We start from the raw sequence: 27,902 nt of genomic DNA, 5'->3' as shown, positions 1-27,902 counted from the left end.
TCCAACAGCAGTCCACTTCTTGTTCTCCTAGCGGGAGGAGTTTGACTAAAGAAAAGAGAGGCACTACGTCTTTGTCCCTGCGGGCGTTCCATTCCACCGAAGAGGTAGATGTGGACTCCCCTCCTTTCCGTTTGCGTGGTGAGCTGGACGAGCTCTCCAGTAGTGACCAGTCCTGCGACACAGTCATCCAAATAGACTCAGAGGGCTTGGTCCATTCCAGAGCACCCTTAAGACTGGCACAACCTGAGTGTGTGCCCATCATACCCTCATTGCATCCTAACAAGGCTGACATGGATGACCCAGAGTTCACTGCTCTGCTCCAGGAGCTTCTGAGAATTCCTCAGCTGCAAGGAGAGAAGAAGAATGAGGACACTGTTCAAGTGGGTATTGAGGTGAAGAAGCCAGTAGGGGACTGTTTCAAATGTGATACATTTGCTGAACTTCAAGAGCGCTTGGGCTGTATTGACGGACGTGAGGCAACAATGGATGTGCTAAAGTCTTCCTCAAAAGGCCCTTCTGCCAACAATGTCCCAGCTACATCACAACCGCAGAAAGAAACAGGGAAACAAACTGACACAAAGTCATTAGTGCCAACACAGACATTGGTGAATCAGGGGTTTGCCTGCTGTCAGACCTCTGCTGGAGAAAAGCAACCAGATGGTGCTTTCCCAGGAGACAGCTTCCAAAGAGAGGATTCAGGCCTGTATGACTGTGGAGAGTGCAGTGGAACCAGTTCCAGCGAGGAACTGCTGAATCAAACTCTCAGTCTTAACATGACCTCTCGATCTGAGCTGCCTAAAACTGGAAAGTCAGGTGACAAGTGCTCTTGTCAGGACTTAAATAAGGATGCTCAGGGAATGGTGGGTAGTTCCCCTGTACTTCAGCAGACAAGTACAAATGAGAGTCCTAAAGCTTATGATTATTTCAAGCCAGGCAAAAGGACCTCACCAGTTGGAAAAAGTTCCCCTTTATCTCCTCCCTCCTCCTACTCGTCTTCACTCTCCTTGGCAACAAGTGTTATAATTGGTGATGCCTTACCTAAACGCCCTGCAGAAGACGTTAAAGAAGTGAAGGCCACCATCACAGTAACTGTTCAACAGCCGCTGGACCTAACGGGTCAAGATGAACTTGTCTACTCTATGGTGGAGGAGGTGACCATCAGTGGAGCATTGGACAGAGGGAGGACAGGTGGAAACATTATTTGTATCACAGACACCACCCGATCACAGCCACATGAGCAAAGCTCTCAACCAATCAGGATAATCAGCAATGTCACTGAGGAAACTCTACCTTCAGGTTGCTCTCATACGAACAAAAGCTCTGTGTCTCAATCTGTGCCTTCAGAGGCTAGCACTGAGATGGCCCAGTATCACTGTAGAAAGGAAAAGAGGGTCTTGCCTTCATTTATAAATCCCATGCTGATTGATAAAGACATGGATTGTGGATTGCATGGTGCGAGACAAAAAGAAAGTCCACATTTTACGGGAGCCAAGCCACATTCTGACCTCAGAGGAAATAATGGCAAATGTCGAGAAGATGGGAAGACTCTTGAGAAGAGGAGTGGGGCTTTTGCTTCTGATACACATGCTAAAAGGTCTGACAAAGTATGTGACTCACATTTGAGCCAAAGTCCTTTTGACCTAATGTGCTTGGAAGATTCAGCTTTCTGCGATGAAACAGCAGAAAACAAAATGTGTGGAAAGAGACCAAGGCATTCAGACAAAAAACACCCCATAGACAGGGACCATGTTTACTCCACTAACACTCCAAAGGGCTCAGAGGGGGGAGAAATCGGTTCCAGTCATGTTGGGAATGCCCCTAAGAGAATTGGTGTTCCACCTGGTTGCCAGGAAACCGCCTCTGCCTCCTTTAAAACAGGTAGTTTGCCTAGAGGCTGGCAAAATGCCATCCACCAGGACAGTTACTATGGTTTTCACATGGCAGACAACCACAGAGACCCAAGGGGGGTGACATCATCCACCCCTTGTAGCCCAAGAGTAACTCTGGAGAGGAGGCAGGGCAGACAGCACTCCCCAGCGAACCACAGCACTTATCTCTGCTCTCCTCGGAAATATGGAGCAGAGTACAAACAACATGCAAGCAGAGCTCCCACAAAGAGTGTTGAATCTTTGTTCGAGACCTCAAATCTAAAAATGAAACATGATAACATGGGTTGGAGGCCAAAGTCACCCACTGAAGAAAGTAGCAGGCTGTTTAGTGCCAAGCTGGAGCAGCTGGCCACAAGGACTAATTCCCTTGAAATAATCCCAAGAGACTTCCCAACTCTGGAAAGAAGCAGTCGTAACAGCTCCATGAGCTCTAAGGGGAGCTCCAAGGGAAGTGTTGAAGGGGCTCGAAAGGGAGGTTATAAAGGAAATAATGAGGGGGACTATACTCTACCAAGGGCTAGCAGGAGCCCCAGGAAGAATCCTCGGACTGACCATGGTCATTATTTCTTTCCTTCTGAAAAGCCTGCATCTCAATCTGCTAGACATACCCATTCCAAACTCTCTGCTGTGGGGAAACTGAAGATGTCCAGCCCAAAGGTTCGTCGACAGTCCGCCCCAAGCACCAAGAACCTCAGTCTCCCACATAAAGGCCTGCAGGCGTCCATCAACCGCAGCGCCAGTCTTTCTCCAGAGAGTAAAACTGTTAGCTTTGAGCGGTCTTCCTCCTTTGTCTCCTCTCCCCCTCCAATGTCTTTTCACTCACTAAGTCGCACTCCAAGCCAGAGCTCCACATGCTCGTCCACAAAATCTGCCATCCAGGGATACGTCAATGGCCGGATCTCAGACTTCTTTAAAGTAAGGGCCCCCAGCCCCACTTTAGGAGGACTGGACCAACTGAGCGCACTCCCCTCGCCATACTGCCAGGTGACTGCTCCCCGCACGCCAGATCACATGAGTGGGCACGCGAGCGACACCACCAGTGTGTTGAGTGGAGATTTGCCACCAGCTATGGGGAAGACGTCCCTGAATTTTTCTAACAGGAACAGTATGGTGAGCAGTGGATATGGCAGCATGCTGAGGGACAGTGAAGCCACAGGCAGCAATATGTCAAACAGGAGCAGCTCGCTCCTCAGTGTGTCTCGAAGCAGCCGAGCATCTCGGAGGAGAGGCAACACAGGTAAAACATCTGGAATAGATGGCCTTAAATGAACTGAACAGGATGACTTTCTCTTCTGGAAAGATCAGAACTTCATCCAAGTGTCGAGTCTCGTCATATGTTGTTGGTCTTACATGGTAGTTTTGCATGAGTGGTCTCAAAAGGACCATTTTAGATTGATTTTTATATTATCATGCTCTTAATGCAACCACTTATTTCTATTTATTTCAGTAAAGGAAGATAACTGACTGTAGATATTTGAATGTATGTTTTTACTTGTGTCAATTGTTTATTACTGTTTCATTGTATTGATGTTTGAAGATTGCAATGTCCCAATGCTGCATTGGCACATTCAAACCCATTCAATTAAATGCAATACTAAAACTACCTTATGGATCTTATGGATATCTTAATCCAGCTCAGTAAAGGTTTTTGCATAAACCCACCTTACCATTGTGTTCACTAAACATGATGTAGTACACACTTTTCAAACCAATAGCCTCACTATTTTTCATAGATGTTCATTCCACATCAACTTGTTTTTTATAATAACACATAACATATTAATGTGACATTAATTGGAGATGACAGACATCTGTAGAATGCACTCATTAAGAGCCAAATCATGTAGGAGGTCACATCATTAATATATGAACCAGCGACGGCACTTACTGGCAGCACATGTGCAGAAAATGAAGAGTGTTTGTCTGGTGCAGTAAATCATAAAGGTATGTGTGTATACTAACAATATTGTAATTATACACTGAAGAAATGTATAATATAATTCGAGCATATGATATTAAATTTCTTAAACATATTTGACTGCTTATCGGGTTATCAATTTTGGTCTGTGCTTAATTTCTTCAAGTAATTAACTCATCTTCATTCTGATAAAAGCTGTTTCCATAGCATTTGAGTAACACACATTCTTAATGTGATCCCAATGACACTAATCATAAATTATATTTTCCTGTACTTCCAACTGAGACTATTGCAAAGGATTAACACAATTGTGTCTGCTGCTGCACTGGCAAGCTGCATTTGCCCTCAGGCACATGTCCAGGGTATTGAAGGCCATTTAGGGACACCAGCCTTCATTCATCATTACACATCTGCTGTTACTGTGTGCTGTGAGGCTTTTAGAGTGGAATGATAGTTGACAGTACTAACGGCCTGGCTCATAAATAGTATATTTGTTGTATTCAATGGCAGACAACCTAAATTATCTAAAACACCATCCTACCTAAAATATACTTTGGTTAGGTTTTTTTAATTTTATTTAGAAGAACTTAATGGTTTTACTGTTTAAGTGCAGTGGAAAGGAAAACAGGTTGAGATACAGCATCTCACTCTACCTCACCTAGGTACTCATCAGCGTCGCGTTTCCCATGATGCACCTCTGCCCCTAAGACGCTCGGCTAGCAGTCTGCATTCTGGCTTGGTGGCTCGGGGAATCCCAGAGGCCTACGAGATCAAGGTCTATGAGATCGACAATGTGCAGAGGATGCAGAACAGAGCAGGTGCTGACAAACAGGTGCTTGGTTCATTTTGATTTTCAGGAGGTTAAAGGACTTTTTTTTTTTAAATGACCTTTATTAACCTCTTTTGGCGCCCAAATAGAATACAAACCTTATGCTGCGTTCACACCGGACGCGATGCGATGTTTGGGGGCGGCGCGATTACATGTAAAGTCAATGCAGAGACGCGGACAGATGAAAATTCGCTACGACGGCGAGCATGAAGCGGTTGATGCGAATGCCGCGGCGCGATTGAGGCGATTGAAGGGGGCCGCGACAAACGCTCCAGTTCTATTTTTTCAACTCGAGCGTCAAATTCGCGTGACGCAATCTTGCGGTAGCCAATCAGCGGTGAGGATCTCAGCCTGCCGTCACTGAACCAAAAACCAAAACATCAGCCGTTAGCTGTTAGCACTCAAAAGTTAAACATGTAGGGGAGAGTGGGGTAAGTTGAGCCATTTTTTAGTTATGCTGTCCTCTGCGCAAGGAGAAATGACACATAGTAAACATGAAAACACACACCTATAATTCAGGATGTCTCCTATCAATGGTAATGATAAGAATTAATATTTGATCAAGGGCAGTGAAAATATTACTTCTAAAGAAAAAGTGGTCTTGTGGCTCAACTTGCCCCCGGGTCAGGAGGTTAAAGGACATAAGTTGATCCAGGTCAGGGGGTAAATTGAACCACTGTTCAAACCTGGGCATACCTCTTCAAACCTGGGCATACCTAAACTAAATCTTAAAGGTAACTATAAACAATAAATAACAAACCAAATACAAGTTTAGTTTTTGTAATTGATTGATTTTTTTTAACATGTTAAAAGGAAAAGTAATCATACAAATGGTGATACAATTTCATACATCTTCCCGATCAAACACAGGGTAAATTCAACTTTAAATATAGCCTACAATGAGCTCTTATTATCAACTTGGCCTACTTTCATTCATTTCTCCATTGAAAAACTGCCTCAATTTACCCCAAGGCCCATGGTTCACTTTACCCCATAGCCACCATTTTAGAAAAATAGCCTGGCATTAAAATTCAGTCATCTTTAGCTTAATGATTGACATGGTTTAATACGCTGCCAACACATCAACATCTACAATATATGTTTAAACCTGGATACTTTTTTTTTTACATGACAGCCGATATAGCTGACATCTAGAAAATGTACTTTGACAGCAAAACACGTTTTTTTGTAAAAATGTTTACTTACCAGACCACAATGAGCATCTCTTTTTCACAGGCAATGACAAATGGGTGGAGCTTGCATAATTTCTGGTCACGTAATTACAACTATAAGGCGTTGCCTGGTTACAGGGGGTGGTTCAATTCCACTGGCTCAACTTACCCCCTTCTCCCCTACAAACCACAGACTGTCTGTGTCATGGCGAATACAGTCGCTGGTTTATTTATATCTGTAGGCCGTTGTTGTGAGTGTAGACGGAGCATATACAACGTTAGCTTAGCCTGATCGATCCGACCTCCATTCAGAAAACACGCATTTTAAAAGGTTTCTCGCCTGCCGTCTTGTCTGCAGACTTGTCAAAGCATTAATTCATGGTTTTTACTAACCGGTATCAGTATGTTTTTACTTCGGCATCATTTTGAAACGTGTATTACAATTAAATAACGGTAAAATATGTTCATTTTGTTGTAGTTGTAGCCATAGTAGCCATAGTAAACACTAGATGACTCACCCGCGCTGCTGGCCAATGGAGACCGACGTTGCCACATGGCGGCCATCTTGCCACAGGCAGCTCGCTCATTCATAACATTATGTGTCACGATTCTCACATTATGTCACGTTTGTAGTTTTGTCTCTGTTGGTGTTTTTCTTGTCTTTGGGTTTCCTGTCTTATTGTGTAAAGTGTTCACCCCCGTTTCCTGCCTGTCTGCTTTCTGTCTGTTTCCCCTCCATGTCATTCCACGGTCTGTGTTCCTTGTGCTGCTCGTTGGTGTTGGATATTTTGGATTCTGCCTTGTTTTGCCACAGCTTTAATTTATTTAATAAAGCTCGCTTTTCGTTATTCTGCATTTGAGTCCTACCTGCTTCACCCATTCCTAACATTATGTCTATAGTGCACTATTGAAATAACACTTCTTGTTGTCTCCTGTATCATAGCCATGCTAATAACGTTTATAATAAACCAAACCGTTTGTAAATCAGTCAAGATTTCAGCGAGTTAAGAGTATTTTTGTGCAGATCACTCACCTTACAACAGCTGTAGCAGTAGTTGTTGACTGTGGCAAGATGGCCACTGGTGAGCTACACTGGTGACTCCCCCTTGAGCCATCTAGCCTTTATATATACATATCTATGGTTGTAGTCCCCTAGCCAGCGTGTCTTGTTTGAATGATGCGAGTAAACACAGCTGACAGCTGCGGTGAAACTCGAGCATTTAGAGCGATGCGATAAGAGAGCGAAGCGAATATTTGCATCGCGTCCGGTGTGAACGCAGCATTAGAATAAAAATCAACAAAACATCTTGTGGCAGCTGGTTCTGATGCCAATGGAAATCTAGCACCCTGGACACCATGAGTTTTAGTTTTCTAGCCTGTATACTTTTGAACTATTATTTAAATAGCTGCAAATGTTGAAAGCTAAATCTATTTTTCATTTATAAGGATTTCAAAGGGATTTAGATTAAAGAGGCTCTTTTATTCTTTTGTGAGTTTCTCTCTTTCCTGTAGTGTGTTTTTATGCATATAAATGGTCTGCAAAGGCTACAATTCCAACACACTCTAACTCCATAATCGTACAGGAGCGACGTTTGGTCAGGGTCCCGTGGCGTGCAGTTGTGACGCCCCTAGGCTCCTTCAGCTTCATAAAGGGACGCAAATAGCTTTCAACTGATTGCAATGTATTCCCATCTGCGGCAGGATTTGACGCTCATGGAAGCACGGCATTCGTTTGTGTCGGCTGCCCAATGTGAGCGTCCATTCCCATTGGATAACGGAGAATTGTACACCCGGAAGTAAGTATTCCCCTTACTGTCGATTGATTTTACGGTGATATCTGCACTACTCATCGACTAAAAAACACCAGATTATCCTTGTTAATTACACAACATTGATTGTTATTATTGATTACTATTATTGTTATGTTGTGTAACTGTTTAATGGTGTTATCTTTATTGCTACCCCCTTCCCCATCAATGTATAGTGTTGGTCCACAGCGCAAACTTATTAGTTTAACAAAATCCGCATCTAAAATTGTGGCATAGATACGTTATTTTCCCCTGTGCAATTCTCCATTTACTCAACAATAACACATAATTATCCTTGTGTTTATTTATTTGTTTGATTAATAAACACAAGTTGGAGTCCGTCAGGACCGAGGGTCGGAGCAGCTCATTTGCTTTAGAGAATATTACACCGGGAAGTAAGTATTCTCTCCACTTCGCTTGACAAACCCCGTGATAGTCCTCAAGTTCTGGGATTGGAGAGTGTGCTCATAGGGTTACGCCGAGCGTCGAACAGCACTTGAAATGGGATGGAACCACGGCAGACTGTCCAAAACTGGATTTGAACGGGTCCACCGCATCTCCCCCTCCCCCACCCCGTCCCCAGAACTACACATGCTGGCTATGTTCTCTATCTATGGCACGGCTCTACTGGGAGTTGTAGTTTTAAAAGACGTTTTCGTATTTCCCATAATAAGAAGTTGCCAGTATTAAACTGTGTACATCCCTGGAGGTTTAGGGGACAGGAAACACTCACATTTAAAACATATAATTAATAAATGTGTGAAAATGGCTTGTGTCAGTTGGGCAGCATTAATATATACCCACACGACAGCTAAGGTCAGAAGAGCTTTATTTAACAGTTGGTCTTATGTTTGTGACCCCTCCTGTTGTTAATTGATAACATTACATTAATTGATAAGCCTGAAACATGTACTTGTCAAGGTTCAGAGGCACATTCTGCAAATATGGCAGTAGCCATCGATCAGCTTAAGATAAGATATACTTTATTGATCCCAAGTTGGAAACAGTTGCGTTACATCAGCATGTGTAACAGTTAAATATGCAGTGGTGTTTATTTGTAAATAATTTAGTATAATAATCACACAAATTCTGTGTTTTATATTTAACAATTCTGTGTTCTTTATTTATTGATTGTTCAATACTTGACAAGGCCGGAGATGAAATATCTACATACATCTTATAAGAGTATAATAGATATGTATAATATCAGTTAAAATAAGTGCTTCAACATAGTTAACATTGTTGGAGGTATGCACACATATTGATAGATGTCTTGTAATGCACTGTTGAGGAACCTGCAACCCAAGTGTTTCATTCAATGCAGAACTACACCGTTTGTGAATATGATAATGTCAATAAACTTAGAAAATCTTGAGATCTTGAAAGGGATGTACAAAATAGTCATTATATACAGTCTTTAATGAACTATTAGTAGAGAATAACGAGTAATTAATAGGGATCCTATTAATATCTAATAATAAAAATAATGAAATTCAATAACATGCTTTAACCACTAAGTGTCCCTTTTATATCAGCTGTGCACCTTTATGGTGTAAATACAGTCTATCTACCAATTGGATCAAATATAAAAGTCAGCCGAATTAGTGTTGATACTGCAAGGAGACGTATTGTGTGAAAAGAAATGTAAGATGTTGTTTAATTGCTGATATATTTATGATCCACGTCACGTTTTCTGTGTTAGCGGCAGTTCCTCATGTTTGTCTAGAAGTCTTCTCATCAGGGCTCTATAAATACAGAACTACGGCAGATATGTAATATTTAATGCAGCCGAACCGTGTATTACAATGCCGTTATGTGATGACTTTCAAAGAGAAAAGCAAGCACACTCGGAATAAAGTATTATTTTATTTTTTAAAAACGTTTTCGGTCTGTTTCCGGTATTTGTTAATGACGATGTGCTGTGAGATGTGAGACTGGAATTGCACAGGGGAAAATAACGTATCTTTAGATGCGGATTTTGTTAAACTAATACATTTGCGCTGTGGACCAACACTATACATTGACGGGGAAGGGGGTAGCAATAAAGATAACACCATTAAACAGTTACACAACGTAACAGAAATAATATCGATAGCAGCGTCCCTAGCAACCACCTTGGTAACAATGAAAACATTATATGGACGCAATTTCCTGAAGTAATCTTCGTAATAACTAGCAAACTAAAGATCATGTACATCCACTGCACACATAATCTGAAATAACAACTCATATTAAATGACATCAAAACGCATTTTAATGGCCAAACTAACTTTAAAATAGGCATTTTCCACCGAGAATAAAACGAAGTTCGGCCATGTTTTTTTTTTCTGCAGGGAGAAATTTGAAGATCACGTGACATAGACCAGCCATTGGAATGAATGGTGAAAAAAAAACGGGGTTTGTCAAACAGAGCACATGGTGTAGTCCTAAACGATAGCTGGGGATTCTGGGTAGTGTGCCATCCTTTACTCCGAAAAAATATTTGTTTCTCCGAATCGAAGAGGGAAAATACAAAAGCATTGCACAACATGTAAACCAATCAATGTTGTGTAATTAACAAGGATAATCTGGTGTTTTTTAGTCGATGAGTAGTGCAGATATCACTGTAAAATCAATCGACAGTAAGGGGAATACTTACTTCCGGGTGTACAATTCTCCGTTATCCAATGGGAATGGACGCTCACATTGCCTTTAAGGGGAAAAGTGGCCTGAAGCAGTACAACCCCAGAAAACCAAAGCGCTGGGGCTACAAAATATATGTCTTGTCAGACAGCAACGGGATCGCCTACAACTTCCAAGTGCACACAGGCCCAATCTTTCCAATGGATGGCATGCCAGATATTGGGGCTAGTGGCAACATTGTTCTGCGACTTGCGAGCATCATCCCAGGCAACCAATCCCACAAGCTGTTCTTTGATAACTGGTTTACCAGTGTGGATCTCCAGACCATTCTCCAAAAGAGAAAAATCCACTGTGTTGGAACAGTAAGGCACAATCGTCTGGCAGGGTGCAGCTTCTCCGATGATAAAGTAATGAAGAAGAAAGGCAGGGGAACCTTTGAAGAGAAAGCCACAAGCTATGACGGAGTCCAACTCAGGCCAGTGAAAGGGCATGACAATCGCGCTGTCCATCTCCTCTCAACCTTTGCCTCAGCCAACCCAACGATCTCTATGCAAAGATGGGATAAGAAAAAGAAAGAAACCGAGTGTCGTGCATGCATACAATAAGAGTATGGGAGGAGTGGATCTTCTAGACTCGCTGATTGCTCTCTACAGAACAAAGATGAGGTCAAGGAAGTGGTATCACAAGATCGTGTTCCACATGATGGATTTCACTCTAGTGAATGCGTGGCTCTTGTACCGCAGGGACTGCAAGGACTGTGGCATCCCCAAGAAAGAAGTGTACAGCCTGCTTAAATTCAAAGTTGAAGTTGCAAGTTGCCTTTGCAACGAGAGGAAAGTGTTGAAGAAGAGGGGGAAACCATCTCATAATGTTGACAGAGACCTGGCTGAGAAGAAGCACAGAGGTTCTGCCTCATCAGTGCCATCAACACCTGTGCGTCAAGACCACACTGACCATTGGCCTGTGTGGGTGGAGAAAAAGGGCCGGTGCAAATACCTTGGCTGTAAGGGTGTAGTGAAAGTGCAGTGTTCAAAGTGTGTCACGTACAGTGTTGTGCTAGTTACTGAAAACCAGTAACTAGTTACCATTACTAGTTACTTCATTTCAAAAGTAACTCACTGATTACTTACACCAAAAAGTAATGCGTTACTGTGAAAAGTAACGTTTTACTTACTTAAAAAAGGGCTCCCATTATATTAATGCCCTTATAGCCTTCATTTCAGTACTGTTATTGCATTGGAGAATAATACAATCTGTTGATCAACTTGACAGGCATTATATGCAATCTGGATAGCATCGATATGAGCTGGCTTTACATTTTTGTATATTCTTTCTCCAGGTAGTTGGAAAAAGTTTTCCGTTTCATATGCCGTGTGCCGCCCGGACATGCTATCATGCTAACTAGCTCCCTGAAAGCGGGTGACTCCACTGTAGCAATAGCCTGCATGTGTTCTACAACATACCGTGCAATGGCTTTATCGACTTTTCCCTGGCTAGCAGTCCCTTGGTTAAAATCCAGCCGCTGTTGCTTAGGTGCAGGTGGAGGTGGAGTGGCGTCGGCTGAGTCTCTGTGGTCTTAGCTACTAGCTTCGTCCCAGCATGTTGTTTTTGCAGATGTTTAAAGAGATTTGAATGACTGGTTTGGGCAGTAGATAGGCTCTTTGACCCGCCAGGACACAACTTACATTTAACTAATCTCACTAATAGTGAGAATATCTCCAGGTGGAGAAACTAGACTTGAGCTCCGCCGCCGCCATGATAGTCTTGTTAGTAAACAACACAAACACGCCCACAGCCCGTCTCCACATGTGACACAGGAAATATTTAAGTACATTTACTCAAGTACTGTACTTAAGTAAAGTTCTCATCTCTGTCTGTTCGCCTGGCTGTTGACTATATAAAAAAACGAACGCAGTAACGGAGTAACGCACCATGTAGTAACGGTAACTGAGTTACTGAATTTAAAAAGTAATGCGTTAGAGTACTAGTTACTGCCAAAAATAACGGCGTTACAGTAACACGTTACTTTGTAACACGTTAGTCCCAACACTGGTCACGTACCTGTGCTTCACTGCTAACAAGAACTGCTTCATGAACTTCCACAAGCAGTGAGCTTATTGTGTTAAATGACAAAATAAAGTTTGATGAAAGATGCCCAGACTATTCGCGTATTTATTCCTAAAGGTTGTTTCACAATGGTACAATGTTGCCTGCAGGCAACATTCAGACATGTAATCTTGTTGAATTATTAAAAATAACAATTTTCATATTTTAATTGGCATGCAATTTCACCTGTTGAGGTTATTTAGTATTTCCTATGTGTTTTTAAATAAATGTTGTTAAAATTTGAAACAATAACTCTCTTTTACCATTACGGTACAGTGTTGCCTCAAGGCAACGCACCCCAAAAAGTAGCCCCAAATAATTATTTCTTGAAAAATTCTTTAGATTATGTTTATTTGGTCTATTCTAAGACAAAAAACACTCCAAATTTTGTTTTCCCAAATGGCATCATAGTGCGTACCATAGAGGGTTAAGGGCAGCCGACACAAACGAATGCCGTGCTTCCATGAGCGTCAAATCCCGCCGCAGATGGGAATACATTGCAATCAGTTGAAAGCTATTTGCTCCCTTTATGAAGCTGAAGGAGCCTAGGGGCGTCACAACTTCACGCCACGGGACCCTGACCAAACGTCGCTCCTGGACGATTATGGAGTGAGAGTGTGTTGACAATTCCTGTGTTCCCTCCAGAGGGAGTTTCTGCTGCTGCTATATTGAATAATTATTGTTGTGAATCGGAGACCAGAATTTGAAAGCCATTAAATATTGCCTTACAGAGCTATAGAAGTGTTGCATGTTCTGTGTGTTCAGCCTGAAGCAGACAATGAAATGCATTGCTTTGCTTTAAAGATCATAAATGGGCTACCAGGGTTAGGGTTGTGTGGGGTCAAATAGGTAGATATTGTATGTTGCTGAAAAATGGCAAGAACAATGCACTGACCCTGGCTAAGCTAAGGTTTGATATCAGGTTCAACCTCCCATTTGTGTTTAAAATGTGGTGCATGCACTGACGTAATGTCTCCATGACGAGAGGTCTGGCCTCATGGGACTATATTCCCCGCCTCACCCTGTCTCAAGGACAGCACATTTGATACAATTTTAATGACCACATGGGGGAAATGGGTCAATGCTGCTGCAAAGAACAAAGAAGCACACTGGTAGAAAAAAAAATAGATTTAAAAAGAATAATTAAATAGCAAATCATTAATTGATAGTAATTTTTTCATGGCATTATTGGGGGGAAACATTAGGGAAATTAACCGTACTGTAATATAATAGCAATGGTGTTGTAGTACTTCAGTGCTCCATTAGTCATATTTAGAAGCTTTTTTTTTATCCCCCATTAAAATATGTATGTACTGACCTTTGAAAAGGCCATTTACATGTATAATACAGTATAATCACAGAGTAATTTGATTTAGAAGCTTACAGTGCTGTCTCACTCCCTAGAGGTGTCCACCCTGCACTAACATGGTGTTTATGAGTGTGTGGAGAGAGAGAGAGTGGGGGGTGCTTTTATTTATTCAACCACAAAAATACAGCCTGTGCGTGCCTGGAGGATTCAACCAAACACCCAGAACAGCAGTAGCAAAATGCAAGCTATTCACATAATGTTATAGGCAATACGAACATGAATACAGTTTGTGAAATGTGTTTGTGTTTCCAGGGGCCTGCATGCTTCAGTGCCAAGCTGAAGTTTTTGGAGCACCGTCAGCAGAGGATCTCCGAGGTGCGAGCCAAATACAACACCCTGAGGAGAGAGCTGGAGGGGGCCAAACACAACCTCATGCTGGAGCCCGCAAAGTGGAACCAAGAATGTTAGTGAAATCAATCTGTATTTAAAGGTAGGGTAAGAATGGAGAAACCAGCTCGAGTGCGCTAGAATTTGAAAGTACACAACCGGAAAAAATCTGCCCCTTCCTTCAGACTTCCTTACAGAGCCCCTCCTCCAACACACACGAACGTGCACATGACCAATGAGGGCACGAGATAAGTTTGTGCACGAGATGGAAGGCTGACAGGCCATCCAGTCATCTGCCTCGGCCCGGGGCTTTTTACAGCGCCACGGCTTGCACAGATGAAATATTTGTCAAAGCATTTAATGTATTCATTGCTATCGGGATGTTAAGAGCATTGGAATATAACAAAAAAGTGTTTCTGAATTGAATTACCTATACCTTTAACGGTTAACCCTCCTATTGTCTTCGTTTCCCCCCCCTTACTTTGGTGTTCGCGGTCAAATTTGACCGGTCCTGTTTTAACTGCTATTACATTAACACAAAAAACATTAATCATCACCAAATGTCATTTAACACCCTTTCAAACTGTACATATTGTATCAGACTACTGGTATACATGAAAAACTGCAGTAAAAACTAAATATACAAAGAATAGACACTGAACATGTATTGTGTGTGCCAGGTGTGATCCATGTGGGGGGATGGGCACATAAGAGCGGGAAATGTGTCAAATTGTTCTGTGTGTGTGTGTGTCATCTGATCCGGATGGTTACTAATTCCTTTTCTTTATGGCGGTCATTTTTGACCGGGAACACCATGGGTGTTACAAAGTTGACTAAATCATCCAAAATTCAATGAAAGTGGTGATCAGCAATTGTATATGTTCAAATATCTACTATCATGAAGTCTTAATGCAATTGAATGTAAAACAAAAATAGTTATGAAAGTAGTACATCGGTCAGATTTGACCTGAAGACAACAGGAGGGTTAATAAACATAAGCATGCAAAATAATGTTTTCAGCATCACAATAACTCAAAAGCTTAGCTGAGGAAGATCATTTTACAAATCTATATCAATTAGGGTTGCAAATTATTATAATTGTTACTAATTATTTATTTGCTCAATGATCAATGAATTATGACATGGTATAGCATCTTTAAATAGTTTATTAAGATAGTGAATACACCATCAATTAGCATGTATAATAAAGCAGCAGCACCCACTATGGAGCAACTGGGATCAGAATAAATACATTGACTGGAAAAATTACTGAAATTATGAATACATCATAATATCATATACATTTTTTAGGAACTTTGAGCACCAGAAGCAAAGCACCTAGAGTTCCATAATATTGAGAAAAGGCAGAATTCTACGCAGCAGATTTCTCCAACAAAAGAAAAGAAAAAGGTTGTTAAATGGCACTGCAAGTGAGAGGGTAAATGTGTATTTTTAAATTGGAATGAACTCTCTCTTCCAGTGAAAACACAGATAGTGAAGTTGTAGCATGCTATACTTCACTTTAATATATCCCAGTGGCGAACCGTGCCTATCACAACTGGACCTTCTGTAGACACACCCACCCCCCGCCGCCCCTCCATTTTATTTATATAATTAAATCGATTTTTTTGTTTGTTTTATCTGAGTGTTCCAGGATATTCTCTGAATACCTTGAAGGCCCTGACGGTTCGCCACTGATATATCCATGTTTCTAGCTTAAAACAATATGTTTGTGTCACTTAAAAAATACTAGTAAATAGAACTCAATTGATAAGATTATACTTTAACTTAAAACATTTAAGTTATGGTACTCAAAAATGTCAATGTAATCGATTTGAACAAAACGTTTGAGTTCTATTAACTTGTCGGTCTGCCATTACATACAGTATAACAGCAGTTGCTACAAGTGACTCAATTAGAATACTGAATGTCATTAGGATGAACATTAGTCACCCTTAGCTTAGCCTTGTTGACTTGACTGTCATGTGGTTCATTTATATCTTATATTTAAGCAATAGCTCACGACAGGCCGTGGTATATGCTAGGGGTGTAACGGTACACGTACCCGTACCGAAATTATTCGGTACGGGCCCTTCGGTTCGGTACACGTGTGTACCGAAGTGTACCGAACGCATATAACTTTAAACGTAAAAAATTGAGAACGTGAACAACTTTTTGGAAGTAATCTCAGGTGCTGCGTCGCAGCATTCAGAGTAATTTGCACCCATTGTGATCAACGCGTCATAGAGCGAGCAAGTCATTTCATTGGACGAGCTGGTCAGAGGGATGCGTTCAAATGTAATCAGTAATTTGAGGAACTGTCGAAATGGCGAACGCAGATAAAGTTGAGCTCGAAAATCCTCCAGCATCATTGAAGTCTCCGGTTTGGGAACATTTTGGTTTCGCAGTTACATACAAGGATGACGGACAAAGACAGGTGGACGGAACCAAAGCTGTTTGTCGGCATTGTTCAACTAACATTGGTTACGCGGCTGGCAATACATCAAACTTGCACACTCATTTGAAAAGGCATCACCCGAACGTGAATATCACCGGTACCAAAAGACTGAAGTGCAAACCCAACTCCCACTAGCATTTAAGCCTCCACCACTCGCAGAAAGTTCAGACCGAGCCAAAGCTATTACAAACGGCAAATATCCTTATGTTGCCATGTTAGCAAAGCGCTACCTGGCTGTATCTGCTACCTCTGTCCCTAACGAGAGGGTGTTCTCCACAGCAGGAGACATTGCTAGTGCCAGCAGATCTGCCCTTTCGGCAAGCAATGTGGACAAGTTCATCTTTCTTTAAACAACATGAAAATACAATGACAAGCAAGTCATAATGTCAAACCGGCTGCTTAGGTGCTAGTACAGTACAGTTCAAATACAGATAATTTCAGTTCATCGAAAAGCTGCACCTTAATGTTCATTTGATTATATTTTATATTTATTTGAGTGAATATTCATAGTTTAATAATAATTAAAAACCCTAAACTAATAGTTTATGTTTTGTGAGTGCTAGTACAGTAAAGTTCAAATACAGATTATTTCAGTTTATCGAAATGCTGCACCTTAATGTTTATTTTATTATATTTTGTATTTATTTGAGTGAATACATTATTCACAGTTTAATAATAATTAAAAAAAAAATATGTTATGTTTTGTGATAATTTTTTCTGCTGTACCGAAAACGTACCGAACCGAACCGTGACCTAAAAACCGAGGTACGTACCGAACCGAAATGTTTGTGAACCGTTACATCCCTAGTATATGCTCATTATATCACAGCTAAGGGGCGTGGTTCGGCCCGATGCGAACGGTTACCAAGTGTGGCAATATGAAAGAAAAATACACACTCTAATTTAAATAGTTTTTATTAGTAAATAATGATGTTCAAAATAAAATAGTGTAATATATTATATAATAATCTCAAATCCTCTGGAAAAATCCCATTCCTTTTGGTTGAGGGGCCACTTGCAATGCTAACCTCCGGGTCGGCTGACAATATTACGTCATCACTGAACCACTCTATCACACTGAAGAAACTGAAACGTTGACTTTAATTAAATGTATTATGTCAACAAATTCCACTTGATTGTATTAGATTAGTTGAAAGCAATAATATTAAGTTGAACCTATTTAAAGTTAATATTAGTGCTTTCAACTAACCCAATACAATTATGTTGACATTACATTGAATTAAAGTCAACGGTTCAGTTTTTTCAGTGTACCACTAATTGTAATATAGTATATCACACCCTATATCATTTTACCATAAACAATGCTGCAGTTACATACATTCTCCTTTAACCTCGTCATAATGTTGTCACAATACCACACCCCTACAGTAATGATCTCACCTCATGTCCCTCCAGTGGACCTGTGGCAGACCTTCGACGTGGACTCCCTGGAGCACCTGGAGGCCCTCGAGGTGGTGACGGCCCGCCTGGAGGACAGACTCAACCTCTGCAAGGCCAACGTCATGATGGTCACCTGCTTCGATGCCGGCACCAGGAGACGACATAAGAGGCGACGACGAAAAGTGCCTGAGCAGAGAGCCTTAAAGGGAATCAAACCAGAAACTCAGTGAGGATTGGTAAAGGAGGGGGTAACATCTCCATACCATAATGTTTTATACAACTGACTTCATATGACTGACCCAAAATCTGCCACAAACATCAACTATATGTACACTTTGTTATTTCTACATGACCTTAATGTCCCTTAATAATATCTAACCTGCCTTCTCGGGGTGGTCAGAGCCAGTGGCAGGAATTATTGCTGCTATAATGCAATTAATGCAACTTCTCTTTCTGACTCCTTTTGGGATCTCAACAAAATGTTGGATCCTTACATTTGATTCCTCTTTTGATACCCGTCATTAATCACACTACTGTCTTTGAAGTACCCTTATATCATGTGTTATTGCTATTGAATTTATATATTTGTTTGCATTGTGCAGTATATTTAAAGGCAGACTATACCCACAAAATGACCAATTGTATATCAATATCTCAACTATTCTTACATTGAATTCATGAAAAAGAAAGGGCAATCAGTGTGACGTTTACATTCTTGGCAAAGAATCTGCTGAGTATTCAGATCATAAAACATCAAAGGTGTAGAGCCTGAGCAGAGTCCTTAAAGCTTGACAGAACACTTCATATCGGATAAATCCATAGAGATACTTTTGTGCAGGGCTGACCAATTAGCCTTTTGGTAGCTTGTTTTGCAATTTGTCAATCGTCAGATTTCAATCCTTTTAAGCAATTCCTATGAGGTTTGCTTCTTATCCAGAGTATTTGAACATGCATCAGTCAAATGTTGGAGATCTTTGTGTGGACTGAGGAAACATATCACGACATTAACTTTACTGTGATATCATTATTTGTAGTATCTTATATGATCAAAATGTGGTTGACCACTTGAAGAAGTCTGAGACTAATGGACTGATCATTCCACCTTAACATTTGTATTTCATATTTGTGATTAAGAGGAAGTGTGGCCATTGTGTATACAGATTTTGGCACTGAAATGTATGTTTGTATAAATGTAAGGTTAAGAGTGCCGTTTGTTGTCTGCAAGCTGTGGAAAAAGTGACTGAGTCTGAAGTGATGAAGAAAGCTTCTGCCAACAGTAACACCATTGTGAATTTTTCAGTGTGTTCGAGGGTTGAGTGGCTTTTGATCAATAAACTAGCTGGTAGAACACATTAGGAAATGATCGGAGGCTGAATAAAAAATGTGGATTCTGCTAACAGACTAATGGAAGGGTAATTACATTAAAGGGATAACGTCACCGTGTCTGAAGAGCGCTGTGAAGTCATTGGGCCAACAAGAGAGGACGGACTGAAGCAAAGACCGGATAGTGCGCTCTCATCCTAGATCGATGAATTTCACCGTACGGGGAAGACACACACACACACACACACACACACACACACACACACACACACACACACACACACACACACACACACACACACACACACACACACACACACACACACACACACACACACACACACACACACACACACACACACACACACACACACACACACACACACACACACACACACACACACACACACACTGTTTTGTAAAACCTACTATTCAGCATGTTGTGCGTCACTGTAAATAAATGAAAGCTTTCTGTTATGGTCCTGTGTTTGTGGACAAACTCCATTTTTTGAGTATTAAACTATGTTTCCAGTTCCTGCTTGTGCTTCCATCCTATTTGTTGTTGTTGTTGTTGTGATAATTCATTTATTGGACAATGTGTGTAAGATCACAGACAGTGTTGGGAAATTCATCTTATTCTGGAGTGGGATCTATATAAGGGACTTAAAGCTGGTATCTCTGTGTGGGGCATATATTTTGATTCTTCTTCTTTAATCTGTTTTTGCAGATTGAAATAGGGCAATAAATGTCTCGCATATTGTGTTTATGTTTGTGTATTTGTGTTACTATAGTTTTAAGGCCAGGCAAACGGGGCAAGCAATTGGATCCTTATAAAGAGGTCCTACCTGAATTTCCCCTTGGGGATAAAATAAAGGTTAATCTACTTCTTCTTATATGCTTTTTGGGGGTTTTCCCTTTCCTGTAATGTGTTAAATAGGTTTGTGTGCATGTAAATGGTCTGCAAAGGCTAACATCCCAAATGTCTCTAGCGCACATTCTCCCCACAAAATACAAATATGAACCTGAAAATTAGCACAATTTATCCTCTAAAGTAAAGTCAAAATGTTGAGAATACAGTTGAAATGTAACTCAGGTCAAGATATTGGTTAATAAAGTTGAATACCATTTATATCGATAAACAACTAGCAGCGTTAGCGCTTATATTGAAGGTATTACTCTCTTAACATTTTGACTTTGCCATCGACATTTCAAATTTACATTATATGTTGTATTCTTGGAGTAGCCTGTGACAGTCATTGCTAAAACATTGCTCTGGCCAGTGGCGGTTCTAGACCAATTTGACTGGGGGGGCCAGGTTGGGGTCAGTTATTTTCTGAGAGGGGCCCAATAAATGCAGGACGAAAAAGACAAAGACAGTATGAAGTAATTGCGCATAAGAAAACAATGCAAAATAGTTATTGGTACACATATTTATTTCAGATACTTAGTTACAGTTTTTACGCTCTAATGGGTCCGACTAGAATGACAAATAACGTTAGTTCCGCCTATTCCGTCAGCCATCCTGGCTATGGCTATTGTGCATAGGACAATAAAGCCTTTGACTCTTGGATCTTATCCCTGACATTTCAACCTTATCTTGAAATGTAAAAATGTTTTCCCCTTTAATGTTATACCCCCATGATTGGCCCTATACTCTGCTGTGAAGTGTACAGGGAGAGAGAAAGTAAAACAAATCCTTCTGTTGTGATGCGATGCAACATTGTGGCATAAATACTGTTTATGCCATCCGGAGCGAGTGAAAAGGTAATGGGAGCAAGAAGAGTTGAGCCCTAAAGCAGCACAATTACAGCCCATTACAGTAGAGAAAGAACACACACACGCACGCACGCACGCACGCACGCACGCACGCACGCACGCACGCACGCACGCACGCACGCACGCACGCACACACACACACACACACACACACACACACACACACACACACACACACACACACACACACACACACACACACACACACACACACACACACACACACACACACACACACACAAAGATGCTTTAGTCCCTGACTTTGCCCTTCCTCTCTTTCTGCTCCACTTCCTCATTGTTTGGCATCATATACAGTTCTGTGTGTGTGTGTGTGTGTGTGTGTGTGTGTGTGTGTGTGTGTGTGTTTGTCTGTGTGTGTGTGTGTGTGTGTGTATGTATGTTCATGCAGATTTAGAAAAGAGGAAATGCGATTAAATGCTTCAAAAACAAATGTACACTATTTTGTTTAAGACTGCAACATTAAAAACCCATTTATTTGTACGTGTTCTGACGCCACTCTGCTTGATTCATTCTGCAAAACTGATGGAGGATGTAAACACCCCTGCAAAAGGCTGAAACATACAAAAATACAAAGTCAAACCGATGCAGCTTGAAAATCACAAACACACCATTTATATCAGCAGACCTAATAAACAAATTTTCCAATTTTTTTTCAAGAAATTCAACCTATTTCATAAAAATAATCCGATTTTGAACTTTTTCCCCTACAATTTCTATATATTAAATAATATAGCCTAAAAGCCATATAAGCAAGCACCCCCCCAAACGGTTATTATGCAATCACCTAAATCCGAAAAGCACTGATGTTGTGTGGGGCCATGTCTGCACCAGCAAGCTGCAATGATTTGTATAAAACATGTGATCACTTCACATGTCTATTCTCCTTATGCAAAAGTAACAATATAACAAAATGATGCACATTTGCACTACTCCCATCGTAATCCAGTTCCTCATCATATAACCTCTTCATCTGCCTTGCCGTTACATAACACATTCAGGAGCCAGTGCGACACATCTGCCAGGAGATGGCAGCCTCCACCACATACTGAAATAAATAAAGAAACATGACATGTAGGTATAGATTGCAACCAGGGGGAAAACTGGAAAATCCCCGGATTGGGCAGTAAACAAGAAGCATGAGAGAGTCGGAGAGGGACAGATGACACAGTGGATCCAGCAGGCAAGGACACGACGCTGATCAGGGCGTTCATGTTCGGATACAAACTGTGAGACATCATCCAGCGGTGAGTGCATCCCTCCATCCTGCTGCCTGCCCCTTGCGGTTTTCCATGTCATTATGGGATGTCAAATTATATAAAATATGTTATACAGAGGTTTGGATAGTGTTGTCGTAGCAGAAGGAACTATAATAACGCATTTAAGATGGATGTCGCGGAAAATAACAGGAGCTATGAACTCGACTTAAACATGCTGTTTTTATTATAAGAATACCGTTAATGTTCATATACAACATGAACATTAATATAGGCTACATTTAAAGCGGGTGGTTGCATAGTGCACGAAAGCTGCATGCGCGCCCTCGATGCACATGTTCACTTTGCCCACTTTGCAGACACGTGCACACGCACGCTAACTCCGACACCCACTTGTGCAACAATTTGTGTAACTGCCTGACAGACAGGGAGAGAATTGAAGCCACACGGCAGTCAGCTGGAGAAACACTGTCAACAACAACCAGCACTCTGTTTCACAGCAGTTGTCATTTAGTGTTCACAGTTGACTGTCTTTGTCTCTGATGATGCGCAGCTACAGTAGAGACAGTAATGGTTGTAATAAAATAGCATATTCATGGTAGGAAAAATCTAAATATGTACATTTAATTACCATATAATTGTTTTGTTTTTCTACCTTTTACCTCATGGTGAATCACTGTCTGCTTCTTTCTTTTTACAGTTTACTGTTGTGTGGTTACGGATGTTGGGTTTTATAAAACAATATTTTAAAGAATGAAACAAATTATGATGGAAAAGCATATTTTAAAGGAATAGACATTTTTAGAACAAATATTATTGGCCTACAAAGAGTGATACCATGCTAATAGTAGTGCAGCAAGCAGCTAGTTAGCTCATATACTGGAAAGTTAACAACACGTTTTGGTTTTGTCCAAATTCTGGACTGTTACTGTTGTACACAGCAAGGCTAGCTGCTTCCCACTGTTTTCAGTCTATATGCTAAGCTAAGCTGGTCCCCTGGTTGCAGGGCCGGCCCTAGACATTTTGGTGCCCTAGGCGATGATTATGATTTGGTGCCCCCCCCCCCCCCCAAGCAATACACAATAAAATATAAAGAATAAATAAAAAATCTCTACAAAAGACCAATACACTACAAAAACTGAAACGTATTGACATGTTGGTTGTATACATAAACAAGGTTTCAAATGTATTCATTATTGCATGAACATGTTTTAATTGGGGGGTGGACGTCACATCCTCTAGGAGGGTCCGGGGGTATGACCCCTCCGAAAGATTTATTTAACATTTTAAGGTAAAAAACCGCCCGGTGTTTCCAGAGACATTTCATATAATTCATCCTGAGGTTCTGGATCCCTCCGCTCTTCTCAGAGAGCCGGGACTGCGGCCTCTCCCACGGAGCGGGATCCGCCCGGGACCACTGTAGTTGCATCAGCTTGGCCATCTGCTGTTTCATGCTGATGAGCTCCCTCTCGCGCTTCTCCTCCGTGCTGCGCTGCAGGTGACGCTGTAGGCTGCTGTTCACCGTCTCCAGCTTCGTAGCGGCCACTCGCTCAAGTTCCCTCTTCAGCTTGCGGTTATTCCCCTCCAGGATTTTTACCAGCTCCTCCCGTTGCAATTCTTCTTCCTTCTTTCTGGCCTTCTGGGCCGCGAGCTCTGCCTGTCGCCGTTTCCGTCTCTCCAGCTCCACCAGCAGCTGAAGTTCTCTCTCCTGACGGAATTTCTCCTCTGCCAGTTTCTTCTCCTCCTCCAGGCGTATCAGATGAGCTTCCTCCACTAAGTGCATCTCGTCTTTCTGCTCCCGCATCAATTTCCGGTTCTCCGCCAGGATCTTTGATGCCCCAGCAGCAGAGTTAGTGCCCGTCGAGCCTTTAGCAAATCGTCCGTCACTTTGGCTGTGAGCTGCGGGCGCCTGATAAGTCAACATCCCCCACTTTCATCCCTTACAGCGACCGCCTAGTTCGCCAGTGCCAAGGGCCGGCCCTGCCTGGTTGTTCAGACTTAAACATTATCACCTACATCTCTGCTAAAAAAAAACGTAGCGTTATGTCTGTCTCTTCTCTGCAAGTCTTTTGATATTGCCTGTTAAAAAGGAATGGTGATGAACGGCCTGAATGCTAGGAAAAAAACATTTAATAGAAATAAACGCTTTGGAAAATTATGAGCAGTAATGTTATGTGTAAATTATTGTGTTTTAAAGAAAGGGTGGTACACATCTAGATCTTTATTACCAAGGATTAGGGATGGGTATCGTTAAGGTTTTAACGGTACTACTTTTATCGATACCGCTTATCGATCCGGTCCTTTAACCTTTTATCGGTTCTTTTAGAGAAAAAAACAAGATAAATTAACTAAACAAATTGTGAACAAAACTAACTTTGCTTTTTATTTAAATGTAATACATAATATTTCACATCAAAAGAAACAACAATGTTTTAAAAAATCGTATTCAATAATCTGATGACAGAATTGTCAACAGAATAGCTGAAACTTTAACAAAATAAATTACTCAGTTACCTCTAATCATTAACCCATGTTTGTATAATTGAGTTAACTCTGTGTGTTGCTGCTAGCATACATAATACCCGACGTGGAAAAGTTACTCGTAGATGGGGACAGGGCCGTATCCACCATTGAGGTCACCGAGGTCCGGACCTCGGTAATTATTTCCGAGCTGTGTATATAGCAGTGGGCATCCCCTGCAAAGGTTCGGATGTGTTGCTCAAACAATTACCGGTTGCCTTGTCACAGTCAATCTGCTCGACAAAATATGTTTGTCTTTTTTATTTTCCTGCGATGATGGTTCTTCAGGACTGCTTCTTAAGCTCTAATCACACTCTGGCAGACTTTTCCGGTGTTTCTAAATTAGATGACAATGTATTTGTGTCATTTAAGAGGAAAAGATGCCTGGTATTTTTGTCGTTATTACTGTCAGGAAATGTACAACCTAACCCTGGTCCGCCCAGTAGTAATAGTCAGATCGCTACTCCTGCTGATTTTAAAGCTAGGTCTGGGTTGGGTTTCATCCACTTGAATGTGCGCAGTCTGTTAGGTAAACTAGATTTTGTCCGTATCTGGGCAAAATCGACTGACGCTGACGTCATTGTCTTATCAGAAACATGGCTAAACAAGTCTATTTTGGCCTCTGACATTGCCTTAAATGGTTTTAATGTGTATCGTACCGACCGGCCTAATAAAGGTGGTGGCGTTGCCATTTATGTTAAGAATAAGTTCAGTGTAACCACATTAGTTTCCAAATCGATCAGTAAGCAATTTGAATTTTTAGCCATAAATATAGAAGTGGCAAAGGGTCAACAGGTCATGGTGGTGAGTTGTTACAGACCCCCCTCAGCTGTCAAAGACTCCTTGTCTTCACTAGCAAATCTTTTATCACAACTAGACTACAAGGAAATAGTGCTACTTGGAGATTTTAACTGGGACTGGTTAACTGCAGTGTCAGAGGATTTTAAAAACCTTTGTATCTCATTGAATGTTACTCAGATTGTTGACAGTCCTACTCGCCCAAATATTAAGTCCGCTAATAAATCCTCCCTAACTGATCTCATTTTAACTAATGTTCCCCATAAATATTCATCTGTGGGAGTATTTGCAAATGATCTGAGCGATCACTGTGTTGTAGCCACAATTAGGGACACTAAGGTCCAAAAGGTTAAACCTCGCATTATCATTAAGAGAGACAAAAAACATTTTGTGGAGCAGGGTTTTGTGCATGATCTGTTTGATTTTGATTGGGGTAAAATCGATCTGTGTGCTGATGTGGAAACCGCATGGTCTTATTTTTATCTTGGTTTTATGGAGATCATTGATAGACATGCACCTCTGCGTACATTTAGAGTAAAGGGACGAGACAATCCTTGGTTTTCTGCTGAGCTGTCTAGTCTCCTTCATGAGAGAAACAAGGCCTGGGCAAAGGCTAGGCAATCAGGCTCAGAGGTAGAGTGGCTGCGTTTTAGGCAGCTAAGGAATAGCTTCACTTCAAATGTCAAAAGTGCAAAGTCGAAGTACTATTTGTCAGTTACCACAGAAAACCTAAATAATCCTAGGACATTTTGGAAAGCAATAACATCGATATCCACCGGTGAGATCCGTAATGAGCTACCTCCGTGCCTTACCACATCATCTGGCACTATATCGGACAGGGCTACTATGCTAAATTGCTTTAATGAGCATTTTGTGTCCTGCGGTTCTATGTTTGATTCTGTGACTAACTCTGCTTCTGTGAACAACACAGTCTGTGACTCTGAACAATGTGGTCTGGAAAACCCTTTTAGTTTTACTCCTTTTACTGTCAATGTTGTTCATGAAGCCTTATCTAAGCTAGATCCTAGGAAACCGGCTGGCCCGGACAACGTAGAGCCTTTCTTTTTAAAGATAGCTGCAGATTTTATTGCTCCACCTCTTACTTCTCTTTTTAACCTCTCCCTCAGCACAAACACAATTCCAAAAGTATGGAAGTCTGCTTATGTCTTGCCTTTACTGAAAGGAGGGGAGGCAACTATTTTAAATAACTATAGGCCAATCTCTAAATTGTCAGTTTTGGCTAAGGTGCTCGAACGACTTAGTGAACAAGTGAACAAGTAAAGGAGTTTTTATGTACAAATGATATCCTGTCTAAACATCAGTCAGGATTCAGAAAGAAACACAGCACCATCACTGCAACAATGAAAGTGGTAAATGACATTACTAGTATTTTAGATAATAAGCAGAGTTGTGCAGCTCTGTTTATTGACCTTTCCAAAGCGTTTTACACCGTTGATCATCGCATCTTAAAGCAGAGGCTACTCAGTATTGGCATATCCAGCCTTGCAGTGGGGTGGTTTGTGAACTACCTCTCTGAAAGGTCCCAATGTGTTCATTTTGATGGACTGTCTTCTGAGTGGTTAAACATTTCTAATGGTGTACCACAAGGTTCTGTTTTAGGACCACTTTTATTCTCAATATATATTAACAGTTTAGGTGATAATGTGGATGAAGCTACTTTACATTTTTATGCGGATGATACTGTAATGTACTGTGCAGGTCCCTCCATTAAAGAGGCTGTTGTTAAATTACAGGCTGTTTTTAACACTATTCAGACTCAGCTCTCTGAATTAAAGCTTCTTTTAAATGTGGATAAAACCAAGGTAATGCTCTTTTCAAAAGCAAAAAAGACACCAGAGCCTGTTTTTGATATTGTAACTACGCAAGGAACAAAACTTAAAGTTGTTGCCTGTTACAAATACCTTGGTATCTGGCTTGATGATTGTCTTACTTTTAAACTTCAGGTCACTAATCTGCTTAAAAAGCTGAGGGGTAGGCTAGGTTTCTTCTACAGGAACAAGACCTGTTTCTCATTTAAAGCCAAGAAAAGGCTCTGTGACCTTTTTACCTGTGCTGGACTATGGTGATTTGATCTATATCAATGCACCTGCCCATTGCCTGGAAAAGTTAGATGCTGCGTATCACAGTGCTCTGAGATTTGTTACTAACTGTAAAGCACTTACTCATCACTGTACCCTGTATGCCAAGGCAGGTCTGCCTTCACTAACTGTACGGAGGCTCAGTCATTGGTACATGTTCATTTATAAAGCCATGTTGGGTAAACTACCTTTTTATATCTGCTCTCTGATCTCTCGACGAATTGAAAGTACGTATTGCCTGAGATCTCATGA

At 41.2% G+C, this 27,902-nt stretch overlaps 2 protein-coding genes across 2 annotated transcripts in view; both read left to right on the top strand.

The window, feature by feature from the left end:
- The window catches only part of LOC117440275 (kinesin-like protein KIF26B), a 36,660-nt gene extending 18,531 nt beyond the window's left edge, over positions 1–18,129 (top strand). Inside the window, exons 12-15 of the mRNA XM_034076577.1 lie at positions 9–3,126; positions 4,470–4,639; positions 13,966–14,116; positions 17,915–18,129. Of these exons, the coding sequence (XP_033932468.1) occupies positions 9–3,126; positions 4,470–4,639; positions 13,966–14,116; positions 17,915–18,129 (3,654 nt within the window). The remainder of the gene's footprint in view (positions 1–8; positions 3,127–4,469; positions 4,640–13,965; positions 14,117–17,914) is intronic.
- A 3,973-nt stretch (positions 18,130–22,102) lies between these two features.
- cnstb (consortin, connexin sorting protein b) overlaps positions 22,103–27,902 on the top strand; it is a 46,422-nt gene continuing 40,622 nt past the window's right edge. The window contains exon 1 of the mRNA XM_034076666.1: positions 22,103–22,263. The gene's annotated coding sequence lies outside the window, so the exon portion shown is untranslated. The remainder of the gene's footprint in view (positions 22,264–27,902) is intronic.

This window comes from Pseudochaenichthys georgianus, chromosome 24, assembly GCF_902827115.2.
Source record: "Pseudochaenichthys georgianus chromosome 24, fPseGeo1.2, whole genome shotgun sequence".
In the NCBI taxonomy this organism is placed as follows: Eukaryota; Metazoa; Chordata; class Actinopteri; order Perciformes; family Channichthyidae; genus Pseudochaenichthys; species Pseudochaenichthys georgianus.
The sequence above is the reverse complement of the archived record's forward strand: the minus strand, read 5'-3'. Positions and strand labels throughout refer to the sequence as shown.